Source organism: Arvicola amphibius, chromosome 1, assembly GCF_903992535.2.
Source record: "Arvicola amphibius chromosome 1, mArvAmp1.2, whole genome shotgun sequence".
NCBI classification, from domain to species: Eukaryota; Metazoa; Chordata; class Mammalia; order Rodentia; family Cricetidae; genus Arvicola; species Arvicola amphibius.
The window spans coordinates 199,915,814-199,934,974 of NC_052047.1; the positions used below are offsets into that span (position 1 = coordinate 199,915,814).

At 42.0% G+C, this 19,161-nt stretch overlaps 1 protein-coding gene across 3 annotated transcripts in view; it reads right to left on the reverse strand.

Annotated features, from left to right (window-relative positions):
- The window catches only part of Cacul1 (CDK2 associated cullin domain 1), a 58,716-nt gene extending 40,225 nt beyond the window's left edge, over window positions 1-18,491 (reverse strand). For all 3 annotated transcript variants that reach the window (XR_005287683.1, XM_038349252.1, XM_038349265.1), the window contains exon 1: window positions 17,821-18,491. Coding sequence is in view for 2 of the 3 variants with exons in the window: in XM_038349252.1 (XP_038205180.1) it covers window positions 17,821-18,205 (385 nt within the window). In the remaining variant the exon portion in view is untranslated. The remainder of the gene's footprint in view (window positions 1-17,820) is intronic.
- Window positions 18,492-19,161: the final 670 nt, after the last annotated feature.

A 19,161-nucleotide genomic window follows, 5' to 3' on the forward strand; every position in this document is an offset into this window, starting at 1 on the left:
GTTAAATAGTTACCTAAAGATTTCTAGATACCCAAGAAGGTAAGAGGTAACAACTTCCAGATCAAGTATTTTACTGCTCATTTTGCCAAAACCTGGGAAGCAAGGAAGTTAAGTGGCTTCCTCCAGAATACATGGCTAATTCCAGACAAAGAAGCCAGGCCAGGAAAAGCCTTATTATCATATCTCTAACGTCTAACCTTAGCCATTAAGGATATATATAAAATACACCACTGCTATCATTATTATTCAATTTCCTATAAATCATTTTACTTTTAGTGCTATAAAATACAAGCCAAAGGGCACTTAAAGAATGACTTACGGACCCTTAAAACAACATGGTAGATTTTTTTTCCCTTTTTGAGACAGGGTCTCATGTAGCCCTCAAACTCCAATGTAGCCCTCAAACTCCAATGTAGCCATGGATGACCTTCAATTCCCAAGAGCGGGACTATAGCTGTATGCCAACACATTCAGTTTTAGTATACCATAACCTTAAGTACATTTTGTAAATAAGGCTCAGTATAATACTCGTCTAGTATATGAGAAGCCCTGGGTCCAGTTACCAAAACCATGGGGTTGAGGGCAGTGCTAAATGTAAGAAGCCATTATCAAAAGTCTCCATATTTGTAAGTATTCCACGCATATAATATTAATATAGGTGAAACTGTAAGGATAAAAACATATCACTGATTGCCAGGGATCTGTCAATAAGGAAAAGGAGTATCTATAAAGGGCTAACAGGGAGATCATTAGGGCAATAAGGTGCTTTGTATGGAATTGAAATAACAATATACCACTCTATTTGTGTCAGAACCAAAGGAACTGTGCACCATACAATGAATCAACAAGGCTATAGGTTACAGAGGAAGAAATGAAATGGAAACCTGACAAGTCTAATGACAAATGAATCACAGAGACAACAATAAAGGGTAGAACTTTGCCTAGCATGTATTAGACCCTGGGTTCGAATCTCCACACTGGGGGGGGGGGGTGGCAATTCTCCTAAAGACTTAATATTATAAATCTCCTTTTAGGAAATTTAACTCAGTGGCTGACAACTCACCTAGCATGTATGAGGCAAGTTCAATACCTACTACTTCTGATTAGAAAAAAAAAGTGTCTCATATTAAAGCCTGACATAGTGGTACACACATGCAATCTTAGCACTTGGCAGGCTAAGGAAGGGGGATATCCGAATTGCATAGTATGCATAAGGCCAGCCTGGAATACATCCTGAAAAATTCCATCAAGGAAGGAAGGATGGTGGAGGGGAAGGAGGAAGGGAGAGAAAAGAATGAAAAGCAAATAAACTAGAAGGTGTGAGTTCACAAAGAGACATTCCAATTCAAAATAAAACTTGTGTGATTCTCCAAACAACTGCCACAAAGATGAAGCCTCAAAATACTTACAGGGAAGATATCAAACTCACACCCAGACTCCTACTGAAAGGTAGTGAAAGTGACCCTCACTGCAACCCAATGAAACTAAGTCTTAGAGCACAGGCAGCTGGAACCTAGGGCTTGGGAGATACTACACAGCTGCCAAGAACTAGCAAACTACTAGAAATGTGTCATTCATGGCGCGTACTTTCATTAACCAAATAACTTATTAAACTTGACAAAAGCCAGGAGTAGTGGCACATGTCTTTCATCCCAGCACTCCAGAGGCAGAGGTAGGCAAGTCTGAGTTCAAGGCCAAACTGGTCTACAGAGCAAGTTCTAGGACAGCCAGGACTAAAGAGAAATCCTGCCTGAGAGCAGGGAACAGAAGGTGTTGCTTGAACACAAACACTACTGAGAAGAGATTAAAAGCTAGAGCCCCAACTCTGAACTGCTGATGGGTAGTCAAAGTCTGTGTGAAGTGGACTGACAAAGTGTTTACTGGAGAAACAATCCGAGACATACTATTTGCTGTTTAGAATTCCATTTTCACATGGGGTCCTACTCCCTAATCCTTTCACAATGACTTCTTGTCTTTCGCCAGGCTGGTCTAGCTACTGCAAAGACTGATCATTAAAACCGTGACTCTCAAAGCCTGGTTACACAGGGAGCATCATGGGGAAGGCAGTTTGTCATAGGAACTGTGAGACTTCACTTGTCCTACTTAGTTAGGGTTTCTATTGCTGCTACAAAACACCATGACCAAAAGGCAAGTTGGGGAGGAAAGGGTTTTATTCAGCTTACACTTCCACGGTGCTGTTCATCACTGAAGGAAGTCAGGACAGAAACTCAAACAGGGCAGGACCCTAGAGGCAGAAGCTGATGCAGAGGTCTTAGGGGGTTCTCCTTACTGACTTGCTTCCTGATTTGCTCAGCCTGCTTTCTTACAGAAACTAGGACCACCAGTCCAGTGACTCACAGTGGGCTGGGCCCTCCCCCAATGATCACTAATTGAAACACTGCCTCTCATGGAGGCATTTCCTCAACTGAGGCTTCTTCCTTCCTGGTGACTTTAGCTTATGGCAAGTTGACACACAAAACCAGCCAGTACACCACCTTAGGCCTGATCAGAACTCTGGAGTCAGAAGAGACCCTAGAATCTGTTCAATATTCTCTTCCCAAATGACCCTCAAGACTGCTCAAGTTTGAGAAACCACTGGCCCCCACACACAGTACAATGTAGCCAGAGAAGGTAACATTCATTTTCTTCTCTGGATTGCTAGTAAGAGGTCTGTCATCTTTGCACTGTGGTCAATCAAATGTATAAATATATCAAAGACAATATTGAAAGAGCAGGCAGAAGTGCTTTCATGCAAACTCAAAGTTCCACATGATACCCCTTATTCCCCATCAAGAAAGCCAGCTTATAGTATTGATTCTGACTTGGTAATGACAATTTTAAAATAAGCCAAGCTTAGCAAACTAAATTACATCTGAAACATAGTTTTTTTTTAATTAACTATTGGTGTGGGAAGTCCTTTTGTATATATGTTGCTTTTATTGGTTAATGAATAAAGAAACTGCCTTTGCTTGTGATAGGGCAGAGTAGAGCTAGGCAGGGAAAACTAAACTGAATGCTGGGAGAAAAGGTGGAGTCGAAGAGAAGCCAGGCAGCCCCACTGGAGACAGAGGCTATGAAACTACCGGGTAAGCCACAGCCACATGGCAATACACAGATTAATTGAAATGGGTTAACTAAAGATATAGGAGCTAGCTAACAATATGCTTAAGTGATTGGTCAAACAGTGATTTAAATAATATAGTTTCTGAGTCATTATTTCGTGGTCTGGGCAGCCAGGAATGAACAAGCAGCCTTCCACAACAAACTAATGACTAGGTACACTAAGGCTATTTGTGACAGAGACACACATCTGCTCCTGGCAGTACTAATTTACTTCAAAAAAGGATGATGGGCATCGAAAAACCTCCATATACAGTTTGCTTTTGTTGTGACAAAAGCTAGTCATTTGGAAAAGAAACTACCCTCATCTTGACTGCTGACAGTATAGTGTTCAAATCGGACAAGCAGGACACAAAAAAAAGCAACTGCCAAACTTTGCCTAGACAAGGTAGACAGTCCTTCAAAATTCCTGCTTCATAGAAAAGTCTGTTAGATATCTAGGCCCATAGGCCAAAGTTGGATGCCCCAACATTACTGAGAAACCCTGGGGTGACTGTCCAGACAGCCAGATGTCTGTCATTTCTTAGTTTTGGAAGTTGCTTGCTCTGCACTTCCTGTTTACTCAGATAACATTATATCCTTCCCAGGTCTCTGATGGGGTTGAAGATTAGATAGTTGTAGTTATAGTTTTCCTTAATTATGATGAAAAGTAAATTAGGTACAGTGATGGAGGAGAGTTATCTGTCTATGTTACTTTCATTGGTTAATTAATAAAGAAAACTGCCTTGGCCCTTTAAGAGACAGAAAATTAGGTAGGCGGAGTAGACAGAACAAAATTGTGGGAAAAGGGGTAGCAGGCAGTGGGGAGATGCTTCAGGCAGTCGCCATAGTGAGTCACCATGATTCTCCTCTCTGAGATGGATGCCACACCTCGTGGTGCTACACGGATTACTAAATATGGGTTAAAGGAAGATGTGAGAATTAACCAGTAAGAGGCTAAAACTATGGGCCAGGCAGTGTTTAAAAGAATACAGTTTCCGTGTAATTATTTCAGGTGTAAAGCTAGCCGGCAGGAAGAGGTTAGGCGGGATTTCCAGGAACACAGAGGACTCTAGGAAGAAGGCAGAGTTGCCAGGCAGACACAGAGGGCACAGGACGGGCAGTGCAGAATGAAGGCAACCAAGCCTTATAAAAGAACATAGATTAAAAGATACAGGTTAATTTAAGTTAAAAGAACTAGTTAGGAACAAGCCTAAGCTAAGGCTGAGCTTTTATAATTAATAATAAGTCTCTGGTTTGTTTGTTGTGAGCCTGCAGCCCAAAGAAAAATCTGTTTACATCAGGTGAAATGGACCAGGGAGAAAGTGGATGTTTCTTTAAAAAAAAAAAAAAAAAAAAAAAAGCCACTTGTTATCACAGTTTGCTCATCTCAGTAACAAGCCACTTAATGGCTTTACTCAAAACACTGTCAGGCACGGCATTCTCCTCCCTCCATCAAAAGGGGTTGACTGAACTCTTTAAAGTACCAGACAGAGGAGCTAAAGGCCAAAAATTACACTTTCAGAGTGGGAAAGAAGTCCTTGGGAATAAGGGGAACAGACGGGTAGAACAAAAACAAGATGATGTATTCTAATAAACAAATGGGAATATTTAAGAAGCAAAACCCTAGTTGTAAAGGGAAATTACTTTGCTAGGGTGTAGCTTAGTTAGCTGGTAGAGTACTTGCCAGGCAGGCACAAAGCCCTAGGTTTGATCCTCAGCATCACAGAAAGCATTAATAACTGGATGTGGAGGTGAATTCCTACAACTTCAGCACTCCAGAAACAGGCAGAAGGATCATCTCAAAACAAAAAGAAAATAACTTGACCCAGAACCGTAACACTTAGCTGTTACTAGGAGAATTGGCCAGTTTAAAAACAAAAACTATTCATTGTAAATAGTCTGTTCATGAGGAGAGAAATATCTAACTCTGAGCCACCTACTTGGTAATGTTTTGATTTGCCAGTGGAACAGAGCAGCTATCTGTATCTAGTGAAGCTACATTTCTTTCTACCCAGACAAATTCTATAAAAAAGGCTTTGGGTATTTGGGGACTTCTAAGTTTGGGGATTTGGAGACACTATTGAGAACTTAAAATGTCTACTGTGGATACTATAAAGTCACTCTTCCCATAGGTTCTGGAGTTATATTCACATAAACATATAACCAGATAACACTGGCATCTGGTTTTTATTAAGGTCTTCATTAACATATTCCTTGGGTGTTCTACCCTACTCAACTGTCCACAAAGATACACTGGTCTAGATAAGGCTGCAGCAAGTCAGCTACTTTCTACTAACAAAGTTTGCTTCATATGAAATGCTCTTCCTGACACTGGAAGGTTGTAAATAGCATTTCTGTTCTATTGCTTAGAAACCATTTCTGCAAGAGGAATAGACTAGGAGAGGAGAAATGCCCCCAACAGAAGATAGCTTAAGAAACCAACACTCAGTGCATTGGCTACTGGCAAGATGGAAATCTTTGTTCCTACAGAACAGTGTTGTGTGTTTTCTGCACAACATTAAAACCAAAAATGTCTGAGTTCTGAAGATAAAACAAAGACAGGTGTTGAGGTGAAGCCCTGATGTCAGATGTCTTTATGTATACGCGCTGCTTTATTGGTTGATGAATAAATCTGTTTCAGCCAATGGCTTAGCAGATTAAAGCTAGGCAGGAAGTCCAAACAAAGACAGAGAGAGAGAAAGAGAGAGAGAGAGAGAGAAGTTGGAGTTGAGGAGAGACATCATGTAGCCACTGAAGGAGATGCCAGAACATTACCAGTAAGCTACAGCCTTGTGGTATGCATAGATTAATAGAAATGGGTTAATTTAAGACGTAAGAGCTAGCTAAGAATACGCCTAAACCATTGACCAAACAATGTTATAATTAATATAGTTTCTGTGTGATTATTTGGGTCTGGGCAGCTGGGAAACCAAAGCAGTCACCATTTACAAAGTCCCAGAGTAAAAGGAATGTTCAAGTCCAACCAGGAGAAATACACTTCTTCCTGCTCCACTCATCCCCCCTCCTTTTCTCAGGATGAAGATCCTTCTCTTGGAAACCAAACATCCCAGAGAAAGGCACTCATGCACCAGCACCTGGCAGTGCTTTAACGGCAGTCCTCATCCAATCAAACTCAAGTGAAGCCAACACTTAACCTAGCAAGATCCCCTTCAGAGACCTGCTAAAGTCTCTTTCAATTTAAATATGAATAGACAGTAAAGGATGATCAGATTTCAGACATGAACAAAACAAAAACGACAAACTAAGAAAAAGATAACTCAAAGGATAGAAGAAATCACTTTTTAAAAATCTGTAATTATTATTCTCAAAAGGATACAATTAGAGCTGGCAAATGGCTCAAAGTGCTTACCAAAAAGCCTAAGGGCCTGAGTTCAATCCTGGAACCTACTTGGTAAAGGAGAAAAACAATTCCTGTAAGTTGTCCTCTGACCTCCACATGTTACCATGCTAACAAAACACACACAGTAAGTGTTACTAAAAAAAAATAAGATACAATTAAAAACTGTCTTAGCATAGAAGCAATCCAGGTGCTTCCAAAGTTAAAAATACAGCCAAAATCTAATAGAGAGATAAAGAAATCATCAGGGAACTTTCCCAGACCATTAAGAGAAATAGAAGATAAAACCTAGCTAACTGACAGAAAAACTGGAAATTCTACATGACTACTAATAATTCAAGAGAATGAAAGAGAACAGGAAAAATGTAAAGGCAAACAGATACCAACATATTACAACATAAAGTATCCCATAAGCTCCCTCAAAAACGAAAGTCAAAGTAGCATTTGATGCCATTCAATGTAGATAGCAAACTTGAAGTCAAAGATGGAACATTTTAAAAGTTCCAGGAAAAATTTCAGTCACGAATTCCTGTGGTACATGCCTTTAATCCCAACACTCAGGAAACAGAGGCAGGCAGATTTCTATGAGTTTGAGGCCAATCTGGTCTACACAAAGAGTTTCAGAACAGTCAGAGCTACATAGTAAGAGACTGTTGGGGGATGGGGCGGGAGGGATTCTCCACCTCAACTGTCAATTACGTAAGTATGAGTGCAGCGCTACCCCCCCCCCTTTTTTTTTTTTAGCTAGGAAAGATCTAATGTTCTTACCAGGAACCTCTAGAAGACTTCTTCAAATATGCATACATACCCACACAGGAATGTACCAACAAAAAATGCAGATGGTGTAACTGAGCAGCAGAGCCCTTGTCTGGCATGTAGGGGTCCTAAGTTTGATTTCCACCATCACCAAAAATAAAGAGGGACTGGGGAGAGGAGAAAGGCAGAGAGAGTGGGTGTGGCCGCTATCTACTTGAAAAGCTGCTGAGTGACAAGTATGCCTTAGCCCTAAGGAACCAAAAGGGAAAAGAGGACTGATAAGTTCATAGACAAAGACCAAGTTAATGGAATGACGCTGTTGACAAGTTTTAAGACTATGTTCAGGCAGCCTATGTTAGCATATGCTTTTAATTCCAGCACTTGAAAAGTAAAGGCAGGCAGCTCTCAGGAACTTCTAGATCAGCCAGGGCTACAGTGAGAGCCTGTCTTATAAAATAAAATAATAAAATAAAATAAGAGTATGTTCAACAAAAGCATGTCAAAGTTCCAGATCAAAGAGAATGTATCTGAGTACATTTTTGGTCCTTCAGTGACTATCATGTCTTCTATGAGAGCAGCAAGTGCTCTTAACCACTGAGCCGTCTTTACCGCCCCTCCCAACTTGTATTATTTTAATAGCAGCAAAGTTTTTTTTAATGAAACTACTGTTTTAGGATTTCCAATATTCTAAGGTAGGAGAAATAAGAGTTCAGGAGTTCAAACCATTCATCCTCTCTTCCTCAACCCAAAATTCTATAGACTTCAATCCCTAAAGACCTCTAAACATCTGAAAACCCCTACTCCAAAGCTTTAATTGTCCAGGCTCATCTCTTGTCTACAATTATTACAGCTTCAAAATGGTCACTGTCTCTCTCCACTAACATTAAGACACAACTTAACCAAGGCACGAACTCCCTTAACACTTGTGGGTGGAGCCCTTCCTGTCCAACCACTTCTATCTATTCACGTCTAATTGTGCCATTCCATCCTTACACTTTGTGCTCCCAAAATAATCATGGGTCACATCTGAGTCCAACTACTCCTCACTTTCTCTTTCCTCTCTCTCCCCCTCCCTCCCTCTCTCCCTCCCCCTCTCTCTTTCATGTTATCAAGTATATACACAACACTAGCATCTAGTCATAACACACCAGCATTATGTCTGTTCATCATCTCACATTTTGTCTCATTCCATGCCCTCATTATCAGAAGCTGAAACACTACTTTGCATAAAGAAACACTTGCTGCATAAAATACCATTCAGATGTCTAATCACCACATCTGTAACTAGGAATTATAAACCTACAGAGGCTAACAGCCACATGTCACCAACACCAGAATGAGACACAAAACCAGTTTATAGTTCCAAGACACACTACAAAAGGCTAAGAAAAACTTCACAAAGTGCCTAACAACCTACAGTGCAATGTGCATGGTTTACAGCTCAGTTTACAAAAGAAGTAAACTGTTTTCTTCAGAGATTTGAAACTAAGCTTTATCATACAAATCAAAAGCGGGTTTCTCTTTATTAATGACATTTTATGTGATACCAGTTTGTAAAAATAAAAAGCAAAACAGCAAAGGAAGAGCCCCAATAATATCCTGCAGTTCAGCTAATGGATCACATTCATGGTGATGCTTGCCGAACACAGCCAGTAAGCTAGAAGGTGACAAATCACACACCACATTCGGGTCCATCAACTCATTTGCAAACTGGAGGACAGGCCCTGACAACCAAAGGACAAATTTAAAATTTAGAAAAATCAGTTAATACTTTTCATCAATTCAAAAGTTAAATTTTACTTAATACTAGAAAAAAAGAGTAATTTCATTAGGTTCAATTTGAAATATTATAAATTGCCTTCTCACTTAGGGACAAGAATTATTAGTGATGTGGATTACTAAGTCTCCTCAGATCAAAGATGCCCACAGTTGCCGTCTGACAACTACACATACTCTCATATGTGTGCACACGCACCTACAGCCACACCACACCCACACACAGTCTCTTTATACCTGGACACATCAGCATCAGTTACAGCAAGACCCTTCCACTCACTTAGCCATCATTCAGTTATTATTTGTCCCAACATACCCTAGTTCATCATGCTTCCTAATATATTCTGGAACTACTCTATTTAACATCTAGGGAATGTGAGCAGGTGCAGGCATTCTGATAGAGTCTTATTACTGCTGCCACAAAACACCATTACCACTGTTAGGATTCAGACATTATGTTGGCTCCTGTCACCTGGCAGGATGAACCCAGGCAGTACCCTGGTCAGTCCAGGGTCCTATGACTACTACGTCACTACATATATACACAGGTGCAAAAGGTCCCTTTAAGAGACCAGCTCTACCCATTCCTGCTTTCTCTTTCCCACTGTCTTCTGAAGAGGCAGACTGATCCTTGCCTCTTTTTCCTCTTCCTCTTTCTCTCTTACCTCCCCCACTCCCTTTATCTCAATAAAACTCCCACATACATAAGCTCTGCCTGCATGGTGTGTCTGCTCCTCACCTGCTGTGGGCTCTCGTGTTGTGTGGCCCCTTAGCCAGCCGAGGTCTTTCTTCTGCTGCTTTACAACAACCATAAAGCAAGTAGGGGAGGAAAGTTTATTCAGCTTAACACTTTGACATTGCTGTTCACCACTGAAATAAGTCAGGACTGGAACTCAAACATGGCAGGATCCCGGAAGAATGCTCTTTACTGGCTTGCTTCCCTTGGCTTGCTCAGTCTGCTTTCTTATAGAACCTAGGGCTACCAGCCCAGGGATGGCACCACCCACAATGGACTGGGCTCTCCCCCAATGATCACTAGGTGAGAAAATGGCTTACAGCTGGATCTCCTAGAGGTATTTCCTCAACTGAGGCTCCTTCCTTTCTGATGGCTTTAGCTTGCATCATAAAATGTGCCATTACAGATGCTACATCACATATGCTAATCTAAACAGAAAAGTATCTTTAAAAAACTTGTTTTTCTTTCCCCCCCTTTGTCTCTACAAAACAAAATAGGGTCTAAAATAAGCTCTTCTCAATAAAATGACACATGAAGGGCTGCAGCTAATCTCAGCCATTAATAATGTTCAGCTGGCAACTCCAGCTCACTCCTCCTTGATCCAGAAAGCCCCCATTTCTCTCTCTCCAAACCCCACCCTCTCAGAAAATCTCAGGCAGCTATTTCCTCTGCTGAAGTTGCCAGTAGCCCAAGACCCCGACTAAAGCAGTTAGTTTTGGGCCATACTTGGGCACAAACTCAGCATATCACCACCCCCTCACTTACAGGGTATATATGCTCCTTGCTTTAGTTCGGTCACGTGACCTCTCTGGCTCCAATCTCTGGGGCCGGAGAACTCACCCAGGAGTTGCTTTGCTCAAATAAACATGTTCTTTTGCTTTTTCAATTTGGCTTGATCTGGCTTACTGTGTCAGCAGAGAAACCTATTATCACATTACACTGAAGACCTATTAAACATAACATGAGCAAGAAAAAGATAGAATAAACAAAACAACAAAAACCCTTTGTTATATTATGTAAGCCCCTGAGATTTGGAGGTTATTTTCATAAGAAAACTCATTAATTTTAAATGGAAAGTTAAACAAAAAAGTTACACTTTCCAAATTGGGTTCTGCCAAGAGAACACACTTTAGCGCAATCTGGAAGGCCAAATCAAAGCCAGGGACCTTGGAGTGCTGCTGATCTTTCTGTAGACACTAACAAACTCCAAATTCCAGGACTTGATCACTAACCTCGGGATGAGACAGGTTACAGAGCTGATGTAATAAAGTGACAAGAACAGCAGACCACTCTCAGGAATGGCCACTGACTTCCATCCTTCCAAACTGCCAAATATTCCTAAAACACCTGAGTTTCTGTCCTCAATTCCCTCTTGCTGTGGACACCACAGTTCCTGCACTGAACTGTGACAGGTAAATGGTGCTACCCAGAGGAAACTGGCTCAAAGGCTCAGAACCAGTTTTGGTTTTCTCTCACAATTGAGTTTCACAGCAGTAATGTCTTGCTACCATTTTAGAAAAAGCTCTAGCAGCACATGGCATGCAGCCACAAAGAGTTAAATTATCACCTGTGGATATATTTTTAAAAATTCTATAGAAAGCAATCTGGTGGGCTGCTGAGGTAGTGGAGAACGAGAAATACAAGGACTACGACATCTGATCGGAAGACAGTGGTAGGCTCAAGGAGAATGTCTAGCTTATTTTGTCTCAAAGCATGTAAGACCTCTGCAAAATCCATAATGGATCTCCTAACTATTAGCAGCACTAAGCTGACATTCAAAAGAAAATTACAGACAGAAAGTCCTTAATATCATGGAATTACCATATGAATTGAATACAAAGTCTAAAGGAAAATAAGTACAATACCTGTGATACAGCAGAACCCTGAGTCCCAGAATTAAGCAAACTTGTTGAAAGCTGATCAGGCTGAGTGAGCCCAAGATGTCTCCAGGCCTCTAGTTATAACCAGACTTCATAGAAGAGCAAGTGCCAAGAGTAATGAAAAAGAGGTGGGTAACATTCCAAAAAATCTGCAGCACCTGACACTGGCAGAAACCTGAGAATGCACTGGGAATGGGCGCGCTTACTGAAGACTCCCTCCACTCATCACTACCCAGGATTCGTACAATTAACAACATCCGGACTTGATGTCAGCCTGCACTCAGTCAGAATTCCCAAGTAAATCTGTATAAGCAGATCAGACTATTTGTGGGCTGACCAGAGAATTCAGCAAATAAACTTGCCCTGCAAGTCTGACACCCTAAATTCAGTCTCCAGAGAGGAGAGAAATAACTCCATACAGTTATCATCCTCTGGAGCACACACACTTTTTAGGGAACTATATTTGTAAGAAGAACAAAAAAAAAAAAATAAAAGGAAGTGAACAGTGCTTCAGTCCAGTACTCCTGAGACAAAGCAATCTGTCAGAGGGAACTGGGGATGGGCGTGGGGGAGATAATCTGACAACTCTAAATCCAGGAAGTTCAGAAAGACCAAGGACAAACACTTTTAGAAAAACTAGAAACATCACAGTCAAGCTGCTGACGTTTAAAAAGATAAAGCAGAGTTAGGGGTGTGGTGGCTTAGCTTGTAGTGCTTTAAAAAGCCCTGGGTTGGATAATCAGCTGGTATAACCTGGGCACAATCCTAGGGTAGAGGCAGGAGTATGAAAAGTTCAAGGTCATCCTCAGTTATGAAATCAATATAAAAACGAGGTGGGACAAAAGAATGGATGAGAGATTAAATATATATATATTAAAAGTAGCCAGAAAAAAAGGGGAAATATCATAAAGAAAGGAACAAAGAGGATTCAAACAATCAAGATAAGAAACAGACACTGGAGGAAGGTGGCTCACAACTCCCGCCCTTAGTGGACGCTGCTGACAGTCAGTGTTCTTTAAGCTCTGGTAGGCTGACAGTGGGTGGACACTATGCTTAAAGCCCCACGGACTGTCCTGGGTGGGTTATGAAAAAAGCACACATAAAGTTGGTAAGGGGCGAGGATATGAAAGTGGATCGAGAAGTAGTTAGGAGGAAGGAGCAGGTGAATGAAATTCTCAAAGAATAAAAATTGTAGAGAAACAATGAAGGTTGAGAGAAAATAGAAAGACAGCTTTTAAAATAATAATGGGAGGAAAGGGGTTATAATATGAAATTCTACAGCCAGTAAAAAAAAAAAAAACTCTTAGAAAACAAAGACTTCTATAGACAAGCAAAAGCTGACTAAGTCCAAGGTCAACAGAACCACATCTAAAAAAACATTAACAAGCCAGTCGGTGGTTAATCCCAGCACTCAGGAGGCAAAGGTAGGAGACTCTCTTGAGTTCGAGGCTAGCCTGATCTACACAAAGCGAGTTCCAGGGAGTCCAGGACTACACAGAGAAACCCTACTTCAAGAAACAAAACAAAGCAAATAATAATAATAAAATAAAAATAGCAAAAGTTTTATGGAACTCCAGAACTAAAGAAGAGAAACACAAAGAATAATATAAAAGAATTCTTTCCCAGTTGTCTTAATCATTGTTCTACTGCTGTGAAGAGACACCATGATCCAGCAACCCTATAAAGGAAAGCATCTAATGGGGGGCTGGTTTACAGTGTCAGAGGCGTGGTCCATTATCACCATGGAGGAGAGCACGGCTGCAGGTACGGCACTGGATAACTAGCTGAGAGCTACATCCTGATCTACCAGCAGAGACAAAGCTTGTCTGGCCTAGGCTTTTGCCACTGACACACTTCTAACAAGGCCACACTTATCTAACACGTGTGAGGCAGTCTATGAAAAGACTGTGCATTACTAAAGACTGTGCGTTACTCAAGTCAGATTTTCACAGTGCAACTCTTAGAATGATCACTAAAGAACAAAAAAGATCAGTGATAAGCCAAACTGAAGACAAATTTCATAAAAACTGAGCAAAACACTTTAGATATACCCCTCCTGAGACTGGAGAATTAGCAAGCAATTCTAGGTCATCCTCAGCTAGAAGATTAAGTTTAAGGCAAGCCAGACAAGCAAACAAACAAAAAAAACCCACAATGTATACACACACACACACACACACACAATCAAATGATTAAAACAAGTAAAAGAAAGAAAATAGACAACGGACTTCAACCTTACAGTCAATGTGAAGAGCCTTCAACAAGGCTTAGAGGCTGGAGGCTCATGCCTTTAATCTCAAAGGCACAGGCAGGCAGATCTTTGAGTTCAAGGTCTATGAATTTCAGAACAGGCAGGGCTACAAAGAAAAACTGTCTCAAAAAACCAGAAGGAAATAAAAGGAAGAAAACGGAAGGGGAAAGGGAGAGGGGAGGGAAGGGAAAGGGAAAAAAAAAGGAAGGAAACACAGGCGGACAGACAGAGGTTGCCACAAATAAATCTTTACATCGGCATAAATAGTGGGCGTGTAACTTAAAGGCTACTGGCTGTAGGAATTCCTACAGCACATGTTGTACACAAAAAAAAATGCACTTTAATTTAAAAACAAATGAACTGGAAAAGACACAGCATACAATGAACCTGAACATCTCAGATATCAGACACTACAGGGATAAAGACAGGCATTCATTCCATCATGATGAAAGACCCATAGTCCAGGACACGGCAATCCTGAAAATGATATACATACAAAGGGATTAATGGACAGAACTGAAATCTATACATAAAGTCAGTTACTTTCTTACAAAATTGTCAAAACAGCAGGGGTAGTTTTTCAACAAACATTGCTGACACAACTGGACATGTACATGGGGAAAAAAATGTCAATCTCACACTGCACACACATATCAACTCCTAATTCAAACCACAGATTAGAAATTAAACCCACAAAACTTCTAGGAGAAACTCTTCCTGACTCTGAATTACATAAATATTCTCAGGATACAAACAAACAAACAAGCAACAACAAAAAAAAAAAACATAGGTCATAGAAGAGAAAACTGATTAAAGAAAAATCAGTTAACATCAAAACTAAAACTACTACTCCTCAGAAAACACTGAAAGAAGGACAAGATAGGGGAGAGGACATTCAGAGTGCAGCTTATCTGGCAAACATACACTCGAAGTTCATGAGGATGTCTTTAAACACAACAGAACAAACAACCCAAGAAATGAGCAGCAGATTTGAACAGTCTCACACAACTGTAAGAAACAACAGAAATCATTTGAAAGAGCCAAACTGTGTAAATAAGGGACACAGCAAAGCCTACTACTGTCTACTCTGTCAGGATAAACTTTATGACTGACAGCCTGGAGACCAGCCAGTGCTGCCTAGAAGCACCAGAGAAACAGGCACTAACACAAAAATCTGGTTTAGGTTACTAAGTTTGTCAAACAAATCAAACGTAATGTTGGTGATATTTAAATTGAATTTCTAGATTAAAATGGAGACAAAGGGAATTCTTAAAATAATTTGATTCAAGAGCATGGAAATTTGAGCCGTTTAACTAGAGTCCACCTTAGTTCCTTCGTAAAGTTTCACTGTCTCTCCTTAAAAGTCTGTGTATTCTTGCACTATTTTAAATATAGACACCATAATTTTGTTACTGTTACATAGGCATCCATTTTGGCATATTGCTACTAGTATAAATATTAACTTTTCCAGGCTAGTCTTCAACCTAACGATCCATCTACACTGAGTTTCTCAAGGTTTCAATGGTTCTTGATAAATGAAATGATATTACTGCCAAGTTCTAAAGAATTTGTTTTTGTTTTGAGAGACAGGGTCTCACACTACATCACACTGGCTGACCTGGAATTCATAAGCTCCCCATGAGGGGGTTTAAAGTTGTGAGCCATCACACCAGCAACCAGGATTTTTCTTAACATATTAAACAGTAATAGAAATAGGGAGTAACTATGACTGGTTACCATCTTATAATGAATATACTGAAAATTTCTCCATTATTACTATTAGCTACAGGTCTTTGGTAATGACTTTTATATAGTTATCATGCACTCTTTGCCTTACTAAGTTTTTATCATTAAAAAAAAACTGGTACTGGCCAGTTGGCATAAAAAAAAATCATCAAATCATGTTTTTCTGATCTGCTGAGATAAATTACACTAATATATCAACACTGAAAAAAACTAGAACAAATTGTGAATCATGATTCTTTTGACATGGTTAGGTCTGACGAGCTAATTTTATACAGGATTTTCATTTCTACACTAATAGGTGAACCATACCTATATATAATCTTACCTAGTTTTAGAATCAAGATTCCACTAACCCCATAAAATGGTCTTGGGAGTTTTGGCGTTGCCTTGCTTTTGTGCCCTATGTTCCAGAACTTATAAAAAGGCAAGGTTATTGAGTACTGGACCAAGAGACTTGGAAGGGAAGGCCCTCATCACCACTACTAAAAGTCTAAGCATAGCCCAAGTTTTCTACTGATAACTGTTTTGAGTTAATAGTTCCCTAACAATCATGGATTTCTTCATCTACCTTCTCAAATTTATTACCATATAGTAGCTTTTTAAAATTTAATGTTCTATTTTAATTCTTTTGTTTATTTGCAACTTTTGCCCTGGACCAGTCTTTAACAGGTCTGCATAGCTTATTTTTTGTTTTCTAACAATGTCTCATGTTTCACAAGATGGCCTTGAACAGCATATACAGCTGAGGAAAATGAAATTTTTGATCCTCATGGCTCTACCTCCAAAATGCTGGGATTGTAATTGTTAGTCACCATGTTAAGTTTTATAAGGTACTGGAATCAAACTCAACATCCAGCACACTAGGAGAGCACTCATCAATCCAGCTGTATTCCCAACACCTCAAATTTATTCATCTTTTCAAGGAATAATCTTTTGGTTTGGCAAATTCTTTTGCTCTCAGCTTGGCTGATGACTTCTGTTCTTTATGCTCATTTCTTAACCCATCAAAGAAAGTTTACTTAACCATTAACACAAACTTTCTTCAGCATTTAAGGTAAATCACGCAGCCACTATAAGGTCTATTTTTATAACATAACCTTCAACATAAAAACTATATGAAATAAATGATAGTTCTGTCTATGCATACTAGGGAACAAAGCTTCCTATCCACACCTACACAAAAGTGTCTTTGCCTAAAGACACTTACTTGAAGGCATGTAAGGTGGTGTGCTATTTCCATAAAAAAATTTTTTCTAAGGTTGTGACTACACATATGCATCAGGACGAATAATTTCCTCTTCATAATTAGGTGGGCAATTACTGTTATAGCTTAATAAAATTGGTAACTATAAATAAAATCTCCAGTTGCATTACCAGATGTCATTTTAAACTTGCAGTTAACAGGGACCTGGCTACCACTAGTGGTCACGTTCCTTCTACCACACCATCTCCCAGGGTTAAAACAACACTTTCTGGTTCTTTCCCCAGCTGTGGAAGCACACACCCGACTGTAAATGTTTTCGAATTACTTTTTGTCTGCAACTGAATGTTAAGGCAAGTTCAACAAGCGGCAGGGCCCTAGGTATGGCCACTTGAATGGCTTCTCTGAAACGTGATTTTTATACATCAGCTTCAAAACAGTTGCAGCAGTTCCCGCTGCATAAAGAAACAACTCATAGTTTCGTGAGAGGATGCAAAAAATGCAGAGCAGAGAACAAAGTGCTAACATAAAAAGACAACGTTCAGATTCCTGATTTGCTTAAAGTACAGCGGCTAAGTATACAAGAACACAAGTTGTCAAATGTCTTTGCTTTCTGGTTACCAAAAAGAATTCTTGCTAACGAAATTCAAGAACGCCTTATTCTCCCCCCCCCCCTCTCGCCTTGTAAGGTGAAACTTTGAAGGGGACGCGAGAAAAAAAGAGCTTACTAATGTTGAGAGATGGCCAGGCGTAATAAAGATCTTGTCTGAAGCATAATCTGGGGCTGCGGGCGAAGGTAAACGAGCAGCCCGGGCTGGTCGGCCAGACCCCGGCTGCAGACACCGAACGAGGGTGGGAGGGAAGAGGAGAGAGAGAGACCTAGGCCTGGAACAAAGGAAGTGGAGCTGCTCGCTGCTCCCAGGGCGGGGGGATTCGGCGAGCCGAAGTGGAGGAGCGGCCGAGGCTACGGGGTGGAGGGGGGTAGGGGGGGCGGGGAGGGGAGGCCAGACTCACGGAACTTGGAAGTGGAGGTGTTGATGTTGATGGTGGAGCTGGGGGTGGGGGCGGAGGCCGCCTTGGTCACCGCGGCAGCTGTGTCGCAGCTCTTCAACATCATGATCACCCCGTTGGGCTCCGGCAAGGGCGGAGGCCCCAGCGGGAGCCCCTCCTTTGGGCCCTTAATGTCCACGGAACCTGTGGGCACAGCCAGCAGCTGGCCCCCCGGGGCTTCTCGGCCGGGATCCTGGATGGACGACGAGGGCGGTAGCGGTGGCGGCGGTGGCGGCGGTGGCGGCGGCTGCCGGAAGTTGTCCGCGGCGGCCTCCCAGTTGTTGTGGTTCTGGTCGTCCATCATCGCCTCGTAGCTGAGCATCTCCTCCTCCTCCATGCTCTCCTCCATCCTGCCGGGCCCCCCGGCGGCCTCCCAGGCACCTGCCTCCCCGAGGCCCGGGAGCACGCAGCCGCCTCGAGTTCACATCGCCCGGAGCCCTCGCGGGGGCGGCGGACAGGCCAGGAGCGCGCGCGCCCGAGCGCTTTCGCCCTCGCTCAGGACTCCGCTCAAGGAACCGCTAACTGCGGTGGGCACTCCCGGGCTCTGCTTCTCAGAGAGACGGCCGCAAAGCAGCGACGTCCCTCACGACATTTTACAGCAGCTTCCGCAGGCGCCTGGGAAGAGCTCTGGGGGGGGGGGGAGCGGCCAGGAAGACACGTGGTGCGAGGGACCGGCCCAGGAAAAGCTGGGCGGAAAGGGGGCGGGAGCTATAGGTCCCACTCCGCGCGCGACGGGACCCAGCTGCCACCTCCCGGGCTCTGCCTAGGCCGGGTGCCCAGACCAGCATCCGCCGGCCCCGCCCCCGCTTGCATTACGTCATAGAGGACTGGTCTACGCACGCCCGCGTTCTCTGACTTGGTACCCGAATCTCTGGGAGCCTGGGTGTGACCCGGAGTGCCTGAGAAAACTGCGGGCAGCGGTTATGTGCGTCAGCCTTTTTTTTTGTTGTTGTTTTTTAAAGAAGTCCCAATCTGTAGCCCAATCTGGCCTCCAACTCCTGGCAGTCATTCTTCCTCTGTCTCCCGAGTGTCCCATCACGATCTGTGCTGGCTAATCTTTTATAGTGGGGTTCCCTCACCACCACCGACACATGCTTTTTGCCACCTAGGTCTTGGCCTCCCAGTCTCAGCCATTGCTTGGAGACAGAAGTACAGGGTCGCAGCAGGCCCTGGGTACAGACTCTAAAAGACCCGGGTAGGCTGCTGGTATGTGCGTTTCTTAGCCCTTGGCGCTCAAAACTGAGACATACAGAATATTGCTTCAAGAATTGCACAATATACATTCCTTCCAAGAATATGTGAAAC